Source organism: Poecilia reticulata, linkage group LG6 (genome assembly GCF_000633615.1).
Source record: "Poecilia reticulata strain Guanapo linkage group LG6, Guppy_female_1.0+MT, whole genome shotgun sequence".
In the NCBI taxonomy this organism is placed as follows: Eukaryota; Metazoa; Chordata; class Actinopteri; order Cyprinodontiformes; family Poeciliidae; genus Poecilia; species Poecilia reticulata.
Genome location: NC_024336.1, coordinates 14,779,081 through 14,797,400, shown reverse-complemented (window position 1 = coordinate 14,797,400; position 18,320 = coordinate 14,779,081). Strand labels below are relative to the sequence as shown.

Below are 18,320 nucleotides of genomic sequence, written 5' to 3'. Positions count from 1 at the left end.
GTGTTGCTTATTTTTCCAATGACAACCAAAATATCTAATAAATTTTTTTTTTTTATCCTTAAAACTTTTTAAAGGCTTTCAAGTTGTAGAATGTGATTTATATCAATTTGCTGTCATTGTAAAGCAGTGTACAACAGAAAGGCGTGTTTATCTGGGCTCTTTCCTCAGACTAGTGCAAATAAGTAAATGGATGTGGAGAAAATGTGTAGCGAATTGTAAGATACTAACATATTTAGTATCTCTGGAATTCACAGATTGGTTTATCATCAAAAACAATGAGTAAATTCTTCTAATCATGAAATTATCCTGTAGCACATCTCAAATGGGAAGTAAATGAGACTTTTATCACAAACTGACATGAAAACAAAAAATTGCTGAAGCTGTACACTAACGGAAATAAGACAAAACCAGTTGGTAATTACACCAATTGATTTTAAATTATGCAAAAACGGCATGTTGCATAAAGAGCATAAAACTACTTATAGAAATTCAGAAAAATGGACATTCAGAGAATTATTAGCTGAACAAAGTAAACTATTGATATGTTTATCAATTGTTTTCTGGAAATTAAAGTTTTCATTGATGGCTTGGAGTTTTTAAATATCTGAATTAGCTCTGAGATAAATTTGGGTCAAGAGGGGGAAAAAATCAAGGCGATCCACCTTTGACCAGTCAGAATCTAACCAGAACCGCTACAGACAGAACAAAAATAGCTGCTACTATTGGATCAGCTGACTGTTTACGTTCTGGGAACCGACTTTGGTTTCAGATCCAGGCTCCGTCTACTCAGCTGGCTGGAGGAATCGTTGGCCTCTGCTCTAAAAGCTGTTCTCTCAGCCCAGCTGTGGAGGTCAAACTGCAGATCTTGTTGAATTTCTCCCTTTTGTAGTGTGGGACCAAGCTGTAAACGGCACAAAAACTAATCCTGCTGGATAATTTGAAGATATAAGTAAGCTATCACATTACAAAACAAAGCTAAGAATCGTTATAAATGATTTGTAGCCATCTATGTTTCAGTTTATTTAATTGTTTTGTTAGTGTAAATTCTTAGTTCCAATTTGGTAAAATGCAACATAAATTGACTGATGGAATCCAACGTGATGCCTGCATGACAACATAGACATTGTAAACTGAAACTTAACACATGCACTGCCTCATTCTGAGAGGACACAACAACCAGAAGCCACAGCAGAATTGCAGGAGATGTATTTAGGTAGTACTACTGGAAATTTAGGTCTGATTAAAATAAAAAAGAAGAATGCTGCAGTTCTCTAATACGTATCATTTGAGGAGCAGGGTCAGAAGATTCACAAACACTTAAACGGACAGGAAAAATAGTCATGCTGGTGTAAATAAAGACTCAAGTCATTAAAACTTGGCCTTTTGTCTCTTAGATGGGGGAGGGTTTTGTACTCCAGCCCCCTCCCTCTTACTGGTGCCACTGGGATCGGTTGCAGTTGTAGTTTAGATCTGTTATAATTTGATCTAAGCATGTCCCATTAAGACCCAAAGGCACTGTTTTGGTAAAAGAGTATACAATATCTGATGTAGGCCAACAATCTCATGTGAAAGTGGATATAAAACCTTAGAGAGAACCCATATCCTGAAGCAGAGTGCCCCCTGGTGGTTACACATTACCCTTCCCCTAAAAAAATAATGTTCACGTCCAGATTCCTCTCTAAGCCCCTGCGGAGTGTTAGATACTGGGAGGAAGCTGGACTCAGTCAAACATTAGTGAACGCTCAGCTGTAGTGTGAACTGTAGTAGTGAAGAGTTTCTGGCACTATGGCTGTAAGGTCTGTATAAATATGTATTTTCCCTCCTTTTAAACTTCATTGCTGGAAAAAATATTAACTTTTAAACCAAGAGCGTTGACTGAAGCTGTGTGAAATGCAGGTTTTGTGGATTCCTCCTGCTTGCGGTTCTTCTCAGTGGACTTCATGYATCAAGGTAAAAATCAATGAAAGCATGAGCACATTTCTCATGCATTTGCTTTAGTTTGACTCAGATTTTTATGTATTTCTGTGACAGGCCAGCTGTAAACCAGGAGTTATCTAACCTTTTCAATGAGCTCTGGAGGCTGGATGTGAACCGCATGAAGCCTGGGATAGACTACACTATCTCTGTTCAGGTGAGGAGCTTCTTCCTACGATCACAAAGTTTTCCCGGTTGCCTTTGAAACTCTCTGTGTCTCACCTCTGCAGGGCAGAGCGGGATATGTGAACCAGGGCAGCCATGTTGTCGTAGATCATGCCTCACTGCCTCTGTTCTCCAACGTCAATGAGAACAAACTGAGGAACATAACCACTTTCTCTCGTGAGTGTCCCATGCGGAGCCCTCTGCATGTTCGAGCTGATGTGAAGATCCAGCACATGTTGCTTTAATGAATTACTTTTCTGTGCCCTTGCAGTCTTCATGAAGCTCCTGGACAACTATGAGCGGTCGACAGGCATCACAGAGCGAGTCACTCCAGAGGAGCTGACGGAGATTAATCTGTTCCTGGATGCTGTTTTAGAGACACAAGTCATGAAGGTGTGTTCAACAAGCTGGATTTAACAAGTTATTAGTTACAACAGGTACATGTTTGTTGTGTTTTCCAGATGCCTAAAGTTTCCCACAGATTGAAGAAAACCTCTTTGTGTTTTTTGCTGTTTTGTGGTTTGAGGCTGCAGCTGTCTCTTCCTGTCCCTGCAGGAGCGAAACGCTGAACTTCATGGTGTTAGAGTGAAAAATAACAAACAGCTGAAACATCTGTGTGCGGCTGCGGAATGCAAACTTGGCCTCCATGCTGTCCCCAAACAGGATTGCTGGAAATATTTGGACATTCAGTACTTAATCTGCAAAACTTTTGGCTCTGACGAGAGTTTAGATTCCCCTTTCTCTATAAGAGAGAGAAGAATGTGGTGTTTGCAATTACGGTCATGTTTTGATAAAATTAAACATTTGGGGTGAGAAAATATAGAAGCAAATCACTGTCAGTTTACAGCTAATGGTACGCAACAAAGCCAAGCAGCTATATTTAGATCTGGACTTTGACTGGGCCATCATAAGACAAAAATAAGATTTTATCTAAGCGATATGTTCAGGATCATTGAACTTTCACCCTGCCTCAAATCTTTCACAGCCACCATCTATCTTCCCATCACCTCTGACCTTCAGCTATGCTGTAAAGAAGAGTCTGAAAAAGTTCAAGGGCTGTGCGTATTTTTGGGAGTTGATTTAATTAAGAATCCCCTCAATAAATCAATAAATAAATCAGTAAAAGTCTCACTTCTGATCGTCACAAAACAAATACAACATAAGAAAATAAGATATTGATGAAGGTCTGTTGGTTTTTACCTGTCAGATGCTTATGGTCTCACAAACAGATGAAGTTTTAGGATCCTGCACAGCCTCCTTTTGCATTAACAAATTTGATTTCTCCACAGCGTGCTCACCAGTACCTGGTGAGCAAAGGAAAGTCCACCTCCGACTCCAGGCAGTTTAAGAATCAGCTCAACTTGATCTGGTTCCATCTCTACCACCGGCAGAGAAACACAGGGTGAGGGTCCAGAGAACGTCAACAGATGAGTTTGTTTTTATCTCAGTCTGTGAGACCGGTCTGGAAATGCTCTTGTCTTTCACGGCAGCCCTGACTCTTGTGGATTTGAACACGTCTTTGTTGGAGAAACCAAATCTGGAACAGAAGTAATTGGCTTTCACAACTGGGTCCAGTTCTTCCTGCAGGAGAAAAACAGCCATTTGGACTACAAGGGCTACCAGGGCTACACGGCCAGAGACCAGGACTTGGTAAGTTCACTGCATGTGGGAGACATGTTTGTCTGACCCGCTGTGACCTGTCGCTCCCCCCACAGCCTGACCAGGACGACCACGTCCTGAAGCTCCAGTTCAGCTGGCACGGTGTGGTGAAGCCCGTCGGCAGCGCCTTCATCGGCACCAGCCCCGAGTTTGAGATGGCCGTTTTCACCATCGTCTTCTTCATGAACACAGAGCGAAGCACCATGGTGCTGGTCAACATCGACCAGTGTCAGATGGAGCTGGTGGTCGTCAGGAAGGGCCGCTGCCTGGGGACGGCGTACCCCAATCTGCTCAGCAGCAACAGCAGACACGTCAGCCAGCACGCGCACTGACTCCAGCTGCAGCTCAAGCGGTCTTTACCCAAAGACAGGTGGTGAAATCTACGTCCAGCAGGAGAATCATAGTCTGTTCTGATTCTAACATGTATCTAAGGCTTTTAATGAAACAGTTCTGATGGTGTGAATGGCGGAACAGGATTTATTTGGAAAAAGTGTAACATGTTAAGCTATATAAGAACCTTATATTAATCATCGCCATGAATAAAAGTGTCAGTGTTGTAGTGATCCAAAAGTATTAGTTCGTATAAAAAGAAACGTATTAACTGTACAAAATGTTCTTTTGAAGAGTGTTAAATCATTAATGTCTTTGTACTTAAGGACATTTGATTACCCTGTTGAAGTTTTCTGGTTGAAGCAATCAGATTTTATTTGAAATGTTCTGTTTTGCCTTCCTAACAAAGTTCCCATGACGTTTGGAAGAGAAGCCGGCCCACAGAGTCATAGGTCATCTACCGTACTGTAGCATCATGTAGCATGATTTTTAAAACAAAATAAATAAATTTATCCCTTTTTGTACAACAATCAAAGGACTCAGATGCTCATTAAACAAGGTGATTTATTTTACATCTTATCATTTTCTTCACTGTATGTGTAAAAAAAAAAAAAAAAAAAAACGAAAACTCATTCAACTTTTTAGTCAAAGTTTATCATATTTTAAACTGATCACATGTTCAACTTTTCATTTCTAACTTTTAAAGATCAAGTCACGTCTGCCTTACTTGGATGACATGTTGTCTTGTCTTTCCCGTTTTGAAGAGGTTTAGAGGAAATTTTTCTAAGCCCAGAGAAGCAGGAATAAACGTTAGAACGTTTATTGGATGTTTTTTGTTTTTTTCCAGTGTGAGCTCATGCGTTAGCAATGAAAGGAGTTTTCATTTCAAGGCTTTTTTTTTTTTTTTTTTTTTTACCACAGGTGACTGTACATGTGGAAGGTGCTGTGAACTTATTTCTAGATTAAATATATTAATAGTTCTCATTTTATCAATCTTCTGCACCGTGCATTAGGCATTAGGCAAATGGCATTAGGCTAAAAATAAAAGAAGTTCCTGTGATGTCAACTGAGACATATTCATTGCGCTCTTCCTTTTTCTTTCCTGAAACGCAACTTTCGGTAGTGAAAGTAAAAATGTTCTTGTTGTTTCTTCAGTCAGCCATCTTTATGTTTTATTGGGTCTACAATAAACAGAAAGTCTGAACTCTTCCTCTTGCTGACTGCAGATTTGTGATCCAACTACCTTTATCATCAGTTGCTTTAGATCACTGTATAATTGGTTTGTTTCTAAATAAAATGCCTATTCTTACCTTTCTGTTTTTAAAAAGTGGCTTATATCTTCAGATTTTTTTTTCTTTTGCTGCTCATCTTATAATTTAAAGCATGTTGTTTTCAGTTCTTACTCTTGCATACACATCCTTCTTTGCTTCAATTTTTTTAAACAAATTTGATTTGAGAGCTGCTATTAAGATTGTCCCTAAATAAATTTTCTCAGACTGGCTAAGTAAGCACAAACCACTGCATTTCCTTTGGAAAATGTGACTCTGGATGTTTTACTTTTATTTTATCAAGAAAAAGGGCATAGTTGGAAAAGGTGTTATTGTATTTTATGGTTTTGTCTACTTTATGTTTGTCTATGTGTGTTTTTTATGATATAATGCATAATCATGTAAACTCAAAATATTTTTTGCGGTGATTGTTGAAACTAATTGCCGAAACTTGTTTCAAACGACTCGTGGCAGAATTTACGTTTTTGCAACAACGGGGGGCTGCACACATAGACATAATATAAGAGCATACTATGACTATGGCTGCACATTGCAATATGATAAAAGGATAAGACAGATAGAATTAACAGAAAGTAGAAGAAAAGTGAATTCGAAGCGGAACGCAGTCTTTAGTTCCGCCCACCTCGGAAGGGAAGTTTTAAGAAGTAACACAGTCGGGACGCATGTTGCAGAGACTTCCGATTCTTTGCTCCAGCTCGGATTTATTTCCAGTTTTATGAGCGTACTGGGGAAGAACAGCGGTACTCATGGAGCTGCTGGGAGGAGAGTTTGGAGACATGACTGCTCAGGAGCTGGCGGCTCCTGTCAACACCGTGGCGGTGAGTTTGAGGACAGTGGGAGAGATGGGTTTCCACCACGAGCAGCAGGAGTGTGTGATGTTACTGGCAGAAAGAAGTCAAATTAGTTCACATCTGAACACGATATCAATCAAATATACATGATAAAGTTGAAGAAAAGACTTTTCTGATTTTTCTGGTTTATTTGACAGGAAAAGTGGAAATTGCTACCAGCCTTCCTGAAGGTAAATCACCACAACAACTGTATTAATACGACTTGGAAGCAATGACTATCTGCAGCCGTTTTAAAGCTAAATATTTAGCTAAATATTTAAATTTTTTTCATATTTACACAGGCTATTATCTACATAAAAGTTTGAATCTTTTTTCTTTAATTACATTTCATATAATGTTTGATGTTTGTCCATTACATGAATGTAAATTAAGTGTCCAGTTTGTGCTCTACATGTTTTTTCTTGAGATTTTTTTCTTGAAAAACACGCACCTTGTTCTCTGTCCCTTTGCTTAATGACATTAGATCTAGTCAGTTAAATGTCAGTACACTGTAAAAGTCTTAACTCAGTCATGTTGTGTTTTCTTCTCCTCTTACAGTTAAATTAATTTTCTATTTTATACATTATTATGATAATGGACCAGATTTATTTTTCTGCTCGTCTCCATCATCCCATTTGTTCTGCAGGTGAAAGGTTTGGTGAAGCAACACATCGACTCGTTCAACTACTTTATCAATGTTGAGGTAAAATTAAACACAAAATGCATGTATTTATTTGTTTATCCCTCTCTGAGCGTAATTTGACTGTATTGCTTTTCCAGATTAAGAAAATCATGAAAGCGAATGAGAAAATAACCAGCGATGCTGATCCAATGTGGTACTTGAAGTAAGCCGGGTCCATCCACACGATTCCTGATTCAACTGCTGCAACTTTTAGCTTCAGATCTCATTTCTTAACTAAATAATTTCTGCTCAGGTACCTGAACATCTACGTTGGGATGCCTGATGTCGAGGAGAGCTTCAACGTAACCAGACCGGTTTCTCCTCATGAGGTGAGCACAATATTTAAATGACTAGTTTGTTGACAGATTCTTTAGTAGGATAAAGATGTATGTAAAAAAAAATTCCTGTTTTTTGGGGGGGAAGTTTTATCTTTAAAAAGTTGATATGTCATAATCTTGGTGTGCTTTAAATTGTGTAAAATACAAAAGGATTTTAGAAGCTGCCAATGACGCTTGAAGAGTTGATTTATGGTAATAAATCACAAAATATATGTTTAATTGATTGAGAGATACCGATCAGGCAGAACAATACGACCACCGACAGGCGAGATCAGTAACCCTGACTGCTTCCTCGTCATTGTCCCTGTTAGTGTTTTGGATAAATTAAGCAGCTGATGAGCATTTTGCTGTAAAAGTGGATGTGATGGAAGCAGGAGAAAGCCATAAGAAGCAGAGTGAGTTTGAGAGGAGTTATATTGTAATAACTATTTCTCCAAAACCAGCAGCTGTTGTGGGGTTGTTTATAAAAAGTGATGTTTGAAGGAACTCTGGTTGGTAAACCATATCCCATGTGTTTGGTCAGTGTCGCCTCAGAGACATGACCTACTCGGCGCCGATCACGGTGGACATTGAGTACACCCGCGGCAGCCAGAGGATCATCCGAAACGCTCTTCCGATCGGAAGGTTTGACCTCTCCCTTTTCTGTCGCGGATTCGGCATGTTGAAATGTTTTCACGGACGTGTTGGATTCTGCTCTCGTCAGGATGCCGATCATGCTGCGAAGCTCCAACTGCGTTCTCACGGGAAAGACGCCCATGGAGTTCTCCAAGCTCAACGAGTGTCCTTTGGATCCAGGTGCGGCGTCGGCGCAGACGTGTGGTGGGAACCGAACTGAACAGAACTGACCGCAGGTTTGCTCCCTTTGCCCCGCAGGAGGTTATTTCATCGTAAAAGGCCAAGAGAAAGTCATCTTGATCCAGGAGCAGCTGTCCAAGAATCGGATCATCGTGGAGCAAGACAGGAAGGGAGCAGTTGGAGCCTCAGTCACCAGGTTAAAATATACCTGTGCCATCTTACTAAGCAAAAACCTCAGATCAGTACTTGGGTTCAAATAAAACTAAAACTGCATCTGAATACGAAGTTGAATATCATTGAAAAGTGAATCTCATTACACACAAAGTGATATATTTCAAGTGTTTATTTCTATAAATATGGTTGATTATGCCTTAAAGGTATTTATTTTCAGAAAATATAAATATAACACAAATCCAATAAAACCTTCTGTGTGGTTGAAATAAAGTAAAGCTGCCAAACAGAGTTGGCCACAATTTCTCACAATCAGTAATAAAATAACTTTATTAGGTTTAGAGGGGATTACTTTTCACATGGGGTAAAGTTGGTTTGGGAAGCTTTATTTCTTCTAATAAATTAAGCCTAACGGTGCCTTTTGTATTTACTCTATGACAAAAGACGTCAGCAACGTCTTTTCACCTCTCTGCAGGTCTGGAGATGTGAAAGGAAGAAGCTAAACATAGAAGTTGTATCATTCTAGTCCTGAGGTTCTGGTTATTGTTTTTTTTTTTTTTTCATTTATTCAAAGCTAAATTCCTCATTGGTAATCCCACTTTAAAGTATTGGGTAATAAAATGATAACATTGTTATAATTCGGTGTATATATGATAGGAATTTTACATTTAAGGTTGCTTAAGAGTTTGAGATTTGGTCTGCGTAGGTGTATTTAAAAGCTCTGTATTTTTGAACATCTGATTAATTTAATGTTGAGCATGATTCATAAAAGCGCCGCCATTGCTGTAAAGCCTGATTTTTTTATTTTTTTTTTATTTTTTTCTATTCCAGCTCCACACATGAGAAGAAAAGCAGAACCAACATGATCGTGAAGCAAGGCCGCTTCTACCTGAGACACAACACGCTCTCTGAAGACGCTCCTATCGCCATAATATTCAAGGTAAAAAATCAGGGTTTTAATGACACCGCTTGTCCAGTAGAGGGTGCTATAATAAAGCCTATTCATTTCTTGAACAATCTGTGGTTTTCACTTCAAGTTATCTTTCAAGCATGTTGTTTTTATGCTTCATACGAGCCTTTGGCGTTATTAGTCTGTAGTTAAACAGCCTCCAGGCTTTGTGTCGACTGTGAAAATGTCAATGGACAGCTGGTGTCGTGATCTCCAGCCGCCTTTGGGAAAAACCTCCTCAAACATGTCAACTTGTGACAGAGAGGTGTCGGGATCCACACGYTTGCCGAATCGCTCGTTTATCCTGTGCGACTCTTTCCTCCACCTCTCCGCCTCGTGYCCGCCGTGGGTTCAGGCAGGCCGATTCCCACAGCCTCACATTTCCATAAGCAAATGTCACACAAACTCCTGACTCCCCAGTTTCACCTCTCAAAGCTTTCCTTCTGGCTCCTTGTTTCAGATGTTATTCAAATGAACAAGGTCTTTCTCTTCTGAGGAAAAGTAAAACTCTACATCTTTAAATCATTCATCAGCGCATGCCGTTCTCCCCTCTTGTTTTCCTGCCTGGTTTGCACGCGCTGCCTGCAGGGCATGGGCGTAGAGAGCGACCAGGAGATCGTTCAGATGATCGGCACGGAGGAGCACGTCATGGCCAGCTTCGCTCCGAGCCTGGAGGAGTGTCAGAAAGCTCAGATCTTCACACAGACTCAGGTGATTCCTCTACAGTGACCCGCAAATGTGTTCACGCCCACATTCATGCAACAGCCATTTTACTTTTTTTTTTTTTTTTTACAATATAATGTTGCATAGTTGTAACTCAATCAAGTTACAACTATGCATTTGTGGAGCACATTTAAGTGACAAGGTGCTTCACATAATAAAAACACAAAATTACAAAGTCTTATAGAAAACATCATACAGTCAACAACTGAGCAAACATTACATTTTGATGAAAGTGGCGAAATGTTTATCACGACTTGAGGAACATTGTTGTTAAGTCGATAAAACATCCACATTGACTCCTGGTTTGCTCTCATTAGCCTGGTCTGAAGATGCAAATATTTTCGCTCTGAAACACAAACACCTGCTGTCTKCTAAAAGAAGATATTCAGTTTTTCATTTGATGAAAGCTTCCCCACCCCCCGCCCCTCGTCCAGTTAAGTAACACTTTTCAGATCCTTTCAGAAGCCCCACGTGTTTTTCTTTAACATCTAGAGATGAATGCAATCGGCCAATTTGTTTTTCATAAAGATTATGTTGTTAGCGGTTCCTCAGATGCATTGATGAGGGCATGTTTGGATCCTAGCAACCCCTTCGCCGCAGCCCTCATGCTTCTGTGTCTGCCAGCCTCTGTCAYGTCTTTTCAGGGCATTCATTGGCTCTTTGTATTGTGCACAATGAGACCTAAATCTATATAATTAAAGGCAGATAAGGCTGAAGGAACAGCGTTATCAGATTATCGGTAATCTGCCTAAACTAAATGTGACTGTAATCTTTTTCTTCTTTTTTTTTTTTAAAGAGATCAGATTCTGGAAAATGGGCAGGAGATTTTATCACATCRTTTTTGATTTCTCTAATTAGACGGTGAATTTTGTTTTAATAAGTCACTTATTATATACTGAGTTGAGAAGCATTGGATTTACTGACCTCTGGCCTTCATTAACCTCCTGAGAGTAACTCAGGTGAGTAAATCTGTGAATTCTTTGATTTCTTTACTAGGAGTATATAAATGTATTTTATAATTCTCAATGATCTTTTCTAGAAAATCTAGCCAGATTTGCATACCGATAACTCATCTGCTAATGAGGCCTRTAGAGCTAAAGTGAGCAGATCCGCCATGTTCCAGAGTTCAAGATTTAAGACCGAACTTTGCAGACTTCACTCTGACTTCAAGCGTTTGTTGCATGTCTCCCTTCATCTTTTCCACTTCTTAATGTTTATTAACGAAAAAAGTAATAATGAAACCAATTAAAAACATCATTTTGGATCAAACCAGGGCTGCTCACCTTTGGTAAAAATGCATAACTCAAATACTAAAAAAAAAAAGAAAAAGAAGAAAACTTTCTGTTGGTTTTACACAGAGAGCTCACAGGTTTATTTTACACTCATTCAAGTGTAAAATAAACGTTTCTTTCAATTTCTTTTATTTATTTATTTTTTACAGATGTGACAGTACGGTAATCAAAAGCAGTGCTTTTTTGGGGGGGGGTTTATATCACATTTAAGTGTTTCAGATCATTTATCAAGTTTTATTCTTGCGCAACAATACATTTTAGTGAGTTTTGACTTTTTTTTTTTTTTTTATCTGCCCCAGTTGACTCCTGATTGACTGTGACTAACCACATTAGACTCGCCACGTCCAGGCCTGATTACTGCCATTTTTTTTTTTAATGTGTGCAAAAGGACGATTAAGACTAACATCATTAGCAATGAGCTCAGAGGCTCATTTAGTAAAACTAGTAAAGGACGGAAAAAAGACGGTCTTTTATCTCCAAACTTAAAATTGAGCTTTTCACCTAATAGAATAACGCCCTAATCCAAATACTTTCAATTTCAGTCAAAATAATCCATTACAATCAGATTTTAGTTACCGGTATTTTAGGAGAGGAAGTGCAGMCGGTTGCATTGAGTTATTAATTTTGCAGTCGTCCCTCATGTAGAGCAGACATGTGGTGACGGTGGGGAGAAACTACCACCTTTTATCAGGAATAACCTTCAACACAACCTGGATCAATATGAGCAGCCRTCTGCTGGGACCAGCAAGGGGTCCTGAAGAACAAGGTGGTAGTTATGGCTTCAGAAAAGAGGAATAAGTTTTTCATTCTTTATWAAAAAAAAAAAATAGAGTCCTCACATGATGGCTCCTCTTTCTCCTCTTTGTGCTTCAGGCTCTGAGGTTTCTTGGGAATAAAGTCCGGCGGCAACGGATGTGGGGAGGCCCCAAGAAGACCAAGATGGAGGAGGCCAGAGAGCTGCTCGCCTCTCTCATCCTCACTCATGTTCCTGTATGTAAACGGGACCAAAATCTCAGGTTATTCGTGTTGTTTTGACCAAGTTAACCTTTGTGCATCTCGTTTTCAGGTGAAAGAGTTTAACTTTCGGGCTAAATGCATTTACCTGGCTGTGATGGTCCGGAGGGTGATCCTGGCTCAAGGCGACAACAAAGTGGACGACAGAGATTATTACGGGAACAAGCGTCTGGAGTTGGCTGGACAGGTGAGACCTCRCTGTGAAACCTGTTCTGCAGGTGGTTTCATTTGCGCTCCATTAAAACCTCCGTTTGGGTCGGCAGGTTTTATGCTCGGAGACAAAACCTTCAGCTCCGGAAGGTTCTCCAGCTCCGTTTGGACAACAGCGACTCCCTGTTGACCTTGTTGTTTACGCGCTTCTTAAATGAAAGGTGTTTGTTCCTTTTGATTTCCGGGAAAACAAAACGCTCTTATTAGTAATTGGTTTGCGTCTGTGCTTCGGTGTGAATGGATCACAGGGCCGCGCCGGCTCTGATCTTTCACCTGCATCTTTGTTCCCGCCACCTTCCTTTAATAAGCCTTTCATTACGTTTCCTCAGCTCTGTTTTTCTCCCCGTTTTGTTTTCGCACCTCCCTCCCCTTTTGTTTCTGCCTGGCTTTGTCAGGAGGGAGATATGCAGTGGCACTGAAATCCCAGTGCTGTGGAAGCATGGGGATTTTTCAGCACCGCGACAATAGAACYGCTGCCTTGACTGGAGCGATTGAGCTAATCCGCGGCCTGGGCTCTGATAATGTAATTACTGCTGTCTTTAGGCCTTTAATTTCACCCCCCTCTCCCAACYTGCTCTGTGTAAGGAGCAGAGATGGGAGGAGGAGGCAGGGCCCTCTTTCAAAAGGAGGCTTACACATCAACGACGCCTGCAATCTCCTCGCTCTCCAATTATGGTTCCCTGACATTCAACTAATTGGCCCGGCTGCGCAATGGAAGCTTAATTTCTTTATTAATTTCAAGCAGCCTGTTTGTTTTGATATATGCTAATGCAAGGGGTGTGGTGGTGGTTGGGTGTGTGTGGGGGGGCACGGCGAGACGCTGCCTCCTGCAGGCCTGGCAGAGGAAGATGAGGACCTGGGACGGAGGCCAGGTCGGGGTCATTTCTGAGCCGGCGCACCTGGTTATTAAATCTGACGGCAACCTCGATGCTGATGTGATAGAACGGCTCTGCTTGTCTGAAGTGATTGTTTTTTACTGCTGATAGCGATTTTTGCAAACGGTTCCAAGACCCTAACKCCAAATAAGACGACTCCCCCCTTCCTCTTCCTCCAGCTGCTGTCTCTGCTGTTTGAGGATCTGTTTAAAAAGTTTAACGCCGAACTGAAGAAGATCGCCGACCAGATCATCCCCAAGCAGCGAGCCGCTCAGTTCGACGTGGTCAAACACATGAGGCAGGATCAGATCACCAACGGCATGGTCAACGCCATCTCCACAGTGAGTTTGGACAAAAACGGAGCGGATGGGCAAGAGCGTTTCATTCTCTGAGATCTTTCTTCACATTTTCACACTTCCTATGAGTTAGACGATGCTGAAAATCTTTTGTRTTTTATAGTTGCTCTGTGTGAGAAAAGTGACTATCTTTTTAAATCCTTACTGCTACTGAAGACGGTTAACTTCAGATATKATTCACTCTGTAACGACACCCACACTGAAGAGTGCAACCTGGTAGCACCTCGTACTGTGTCCCCTCTTATTGGGAAATAATCAGTTTTGCTTTTGTCAGCTAAAAATCGACTTATTCTGCTCATCAGCTGATTCCTCTGAGTCGTGGTCGTTTCTCGTCATCAGGGGAACTGGTCTCTGAAGAGGTTCAAGATGGACCGTCAGGGCGTCACCCAGGTTCTGTCCCGTCTCTCCTACATTTCGGCTCTGGGGATGATGACCAGGATCTCCTCCCAGTTCGAGAAGACCAGGAAGGTCAGCGGGCCTCGTTCCCTGCAGCCGTCCCAGTGGGGAATGCTGTGTCCGTCCGACACTCCTGAGGGAGAGGTGAGGAAAAAATCCGTCTGAAAACAACCCAGACATACCTTAACCTCTGACCCCTTTCTYGTTGGAGTGCATATAATGCTAATCACCGATTGTTAGCACGGCTAGTTTGTAGYGCAGGATGTCTCTGGGTGTTCTGGCATAAAACATGTTCCTGCAGGAATAACTTTCCCTTCAATCCTGCAAGAATAAGTGGGTATCTACAATGAATTTCAGTCTTCAGATGTCTAAAGGTGGTAGAGGCGTACTCTAAATGACTTCCTGCTCTCCCTGCTATCGTAAACAAACATGTAAACGGTGGTAGGCTTGTGAAGATGTGCTCAGGCACACGTTTGAGGTTGTTCTCTGGGTGATCATTTTGAAAATGTTMATTTCTKTCCTCCTTGCTTTGACCTGTGGCTCGGCAGGCCTGCGGTCTGGTGAAGAACCTGGCTCTGATGACGCACATCACCACAGACATGGAGGACGGGCCCATCATCAAACTGGCCTTCAACCTCGGCGTGGAGGACGTCAACCTGCTGTGCGGAGAGGAGCTCTCCTACCCGAGCGTCTTCCTCGTTTTCCTCAACGGTAAAACTTCTGCTGAGAAACTTGCAGAACCAGTGAGCAGGTTCTGAATAAACTCCAGCTGCTGCTGCTTTAGATCCTTTGAAAGAAGCTCTAATCCAGCCGGTTTTAAATGCATTGCTTACATTAAGTGAATTCTTTCCTGTTTAGTCAGAGGATGTAATTTTGTATTTTGCAGGGATGCTGATAAGTCTTTAATTTCACGGCAGCAGTAGGTGTTATTCTTGTGTCAAAACTTGGCCCTTTAATTACTGTATTTGTTTGTCTCYGCTCTGATAACTGTCGACTTATATTAGCTGCCGTACTGTTTAATTAGTTAGTAGCAGCAGGTGTCAAAGCCCTTCGGATTGTGTTTCCTCACAGAGGCAGAGCACAGTCCCTCCTCTGTTCGCCACTCGTTTGTCTGTCAGAACTGATATGAAGCAGCCGCAGCAGGCGACCAGAGCTCTGCTTCCTCGGAGTATGTTGCCATAAAGCTCCTACTTTTCCTCTACAGCTAAAGTTTTTGAGTGAAAGTCATCTCTTTTCTTTCTGATTTGCTTTTAAGGAAAGCTGACTTCTTTTTTTGTTGTTGTTGTTTTCTTCCTGTGATGTTTTACTGCACGGCAAAAATCAGTCAAAACGAGACATTAAGGCGCTTTGCTTTGTTGCAGGACAGTAAATTCATTTCGCTCAAGTTCATGCAATAAATGCAATTTATTGACGTACTAAATAATTCTTAGAAGCTGCTAATCTTAACCAATTTTTTTTTTTTTTTTTTTTCCATAATTGAGCAGCCCTGCTTCTGATGAGACAACCTGAACTTATTTCGTCAGATTACACAGCTATAAAACTAAACTTTCACTAGCTTCCAGAACATTCACTTGACTGAGACTGTTGCTGCTCAGACAATTACCTCAAATCAGCTGTAAAACCTGAAGACACAATGTTCTGTGTCTTCCTGTCAAACTGCATATTTATTTCATTTTGGATGATTTCTGTAAAACCAAAGAAAATGAACTGGGATTTAAGATTCATGAAGGTTGGGAAGATTCAACAGGATAATTGGCTAAATACATCAGTTTATCTATAAAGTATGAGATCTGCCGTCTGTTCATCTTTCCGTGTTTCCTCCACAGGTAACATCCTGGGCGTCATCAGAGACCATCGGAAACTGGTCAACACCTTCAGACTGATGCGTAGGGCGGGTTTCATCAATGAATTTGTGTCCATCTCCACCAACATGACTGACCGCTGCGTCTACATCTCGTCTGACGGAGGACGACTCTGCAGGTTCAGGCGCTGTTGAAAAATAAGAATTGTATATCTGTGAAGTGTGTGTTTTTTTTTTTTTTTTTTTCATAAAACAGTACATCGGGAGTGAATGCTGTGTTTATTCTCGCTGCAGGCCGTACATCATTGTGAAGAAGGGACAGCCGATGGTAAATAACAAACACATTGAGGATCTGTCTCAGGGCTACAGGTGAGTCATGGCAATTTTGAAGTCGACAACACGACTCTGGAAAAATTAAGAYCACTGCACTGAACCCCATTGAAAACCTGATGATTATTCCTCCAAATATCGATTTCTGAACTCTTCCCGAGTTAAAACGTTACTATTGTTTCTAAATGAATATGAACTTGTCTTCTTTGCGTTATCTGAGGTTTGAAAGCTTCCTTTTTGTTATTTTGRCCATTCCTCATTTTCTACATTTTTGTTTGGACTTTCAGAAACATGTTGTCAGTAGTTCATACAATAAAAGAACAATGTTCACTTTACCCAAACATATACTTATAAAGAGTAAAACAAAAGATAGTGATCATTTTAAGTGGACTCTTCCAGAGCTGCACGTGCCAACAACTTTAACAATGTATGCAGAGCATATTTTGAATAAATTTAGTAGTTTGTTCTTCGGTATCAGGGGAAGTTTAGTTGAAAGTTTGAATTTTTTTTTCTTGTTTATTTCTTCTTGTTTTATATATGAAAAAATAACATTTACAGTTTCAACTTTGGCTCAAAACACTGCTGTCTGAAATTTTATGGGGTTTTTTTGTCTCCTTTGACTTTTTTGATGTTTTTTTTTTTTTACCAACAAGTAGAAATGATCAAAAACACAAATTCCAAGCACTAGACTGTGATATCCCATATCCACATCTTTAGATGGGTATGGCTTTGCAGTCTGGYATATTTTATTTAGATATTTTTTTTATCTGTTATGGTAGTACGGTCAGCATCGATTTGTTCACCAGCACCTGCTTGTTCTCCACCTTCTCACCTGAGCGTCACAGAATAAATCATRATYAGGTCAGCGTTCTAAAGTCGCAACAATTATTAATTACTTGTGCTAAAATACTGGCAACAATTTTGTCATCTTGAACGGTTAGTTTGATTTTTAAGCAATAATAAGCAGTTATGAAGGGTTCCTCGTTACAACTGCTARTTTTCRTTTTGCGTCTTTTTAAATGTTTGCCTGATAGTTGCACGGACACATCGCCGATGTTATGAGYCGTTACACAAAGCGAGCAAAACAATGAACTTCTAAACCTGGAGACTGGTTTCCAACACAATAATGATCCTAAACACACATCAATGTGACTTTTGRTTGATTTCAAATCACTGATCTCTACTATACTTAGAAAAGATTAACCTTTTAAAAGCTTCAGGAAACTATTTCTATAAACTAGTAAAAAACAGACGAATTAATCCAGAAATTTAATAATGGCTGCAAAAGAAACAGTGAAACCAACTAAAAGATATTTATCTAAATATTAGTGGGGCTGTGTATTAATATTTAAAAAATTGACCTCTATATCTTCTTCAGGCCTTCATCTAGAAGTATTCGGTCATTTTGTTATATTTTGCTTCTCCAGACTTTTTTCTATGCAGTTTTGAACTTTTCAGTTAAGGTTCCTCTTCTCTTCTTTCTGGGAGTAAAAATGGGTCATTTTAATATTTATTTTTAAAGTTTTTCCAGTTCTGTATGAAGCTGTAACCTGACAGATAAGTGGCTTATATGAACATCCGATCTGATGATTCCTGAAACTTTTTAACCCAGAACGTTTGAGGACTTTCTGCACGAAGGCCTTGTGGAGTACCTGGACGTGAACGAGGAGAACGACTGTCAGATCTCCCTTTACGAGCACATGATCAGCAAGTACGTGGAACACAACAGATCAGATGTTTAAAAAACCAAAAAACAAAACGTTTCATCAGTCGCTGCTGCATGTGTTTATTTCCTCTCTCTAGAGAGACGACACACTTGGAGATCGAGCCCTTCACGTTGCTCGGAGTGTGTGCGGGCCTCATTCCCTACCCCCACCACAACCAGTCGCCCAGGAACACATACCAGTGCGCTATGGGCAAGCAGGCCATGGGTAAGAAGACGCCTCTGCTGACCTGGCTGCCTAGAAAAGTTCCTCATTTCATTTAAACGTTTTCCAGGTGTGGAGAAGTATGGAGAGAAAAACGAGTATAAAAATGGTTTCCTACTCGTGTAGATTTGTTTCCTTGTGTCATTCCTTTTTGCCTTAGTCCGTCCGTCCTTTCTTCCTTCCTTCCTTCCTTCCTTCCTTCCTTCCTTCCTT

At 40.6% G+C, this 18,320-nt stretch overlaps 2 protein-coding genes across 2 annotated transcripts in view; both read left to right on the top strand.

Annotated features, from left to right (window-relative positions):
• The first annotated feature begins 1,688 nt into the window (after positions 1–1,688).
• Positions 1,689–5,337, top strand: endouc (endonuclease, polyU-specific C). The gene is made up of 8 exons (XM_008411861.2): positions 1,689–1,796; positions 1,897–1,950; positions 2,032–2,131; positions 2,205–2,316; positions 2,411–2,532; positions 3,429–3,541; positions 3,630–3,789; positions 3,855–5,337. Exons 1-8 carry the CDS (start codon positions 1,786–1,788, stop codon positions 4,128–4,130), a joined length of 948 nt encoding a protein of 315 aa, XP_008410083.1. The 5' UTR covers positions 1,689–1,785; the 3' UTR covers positions 4,131–5,337.
• A 708-nt stretch (positions 5,338–6,045) lies between these two features.
• The window catches only part of polr3b (polymerase (RNA) III (DNA directed) polypeptide B), a 25,058-nt gene continuing 12,783 nt past the window's right edge, over positions 6,046–18,320 (top strand). Inside the window, exons 1-19 of the mRNA XM_008411447.2 lie at positions 6,046–6,235; positions 6,406–6,438; positions 6,894–6,950; positions 7,028–7,092; positions 7,183–7,258; positions 7,791–7,891; positions 7,971–8,062; positions 8,141–8,258; positions 9,065–9,173; positions 9,771–9,893; positions 12,071–12,187; positions 12,264–12,398; positions 13,476–13,637; positions 13,992–14,192; positions 14,597–14,759; positions 15,875–16,028; positions 16,144–16,218; positions 17,792–17,890; positions 17,983–18,110. Coding sequence (XP_008409669.1) covers positions 6,164–6,235; positions 6,406–6,438; positions 6,894–6,950; positions 7,028–7,092; positions 7,183–7,258; positions 7,791–7,891; positions 7,971–8,062; positions 8,141–8,258; positions 9,065–9,173; positions 9,771–9,893; positions 12,071–12,187; positions 12,264–12,398; positions 13,476–13,637; positions 13,992–14,192; positions 14,597–14,759; positions 15,875–16,028; positions 16,144–16,218; positions 17,792–17,890; positions 17,983–18,110 — 2,080 coding nt within the window. The 5' untranslated portion in view covers positions 6,046–6,163. The remainder of the gene's footprint in view (positions 6,236–6,405; positions 6,439–6,893; positions 6,951–7,027; positions 7,093–7,182; positions 7,259–7,790; positions 7,892–7,970; positions 8,063–8,140; positions 8,259–9,064; positions 9,174–9,770; positions 9,894–12,070; positions 12,188–12,263; positions 12,399–13,475; positions 13,638–13,991; positions 14,193–14,596; positions 14,760–15,874; positions 16,029–16,143; positions 16,219–17,791; positions 17,891–17,982; positions 18,111–18,320) is intronic.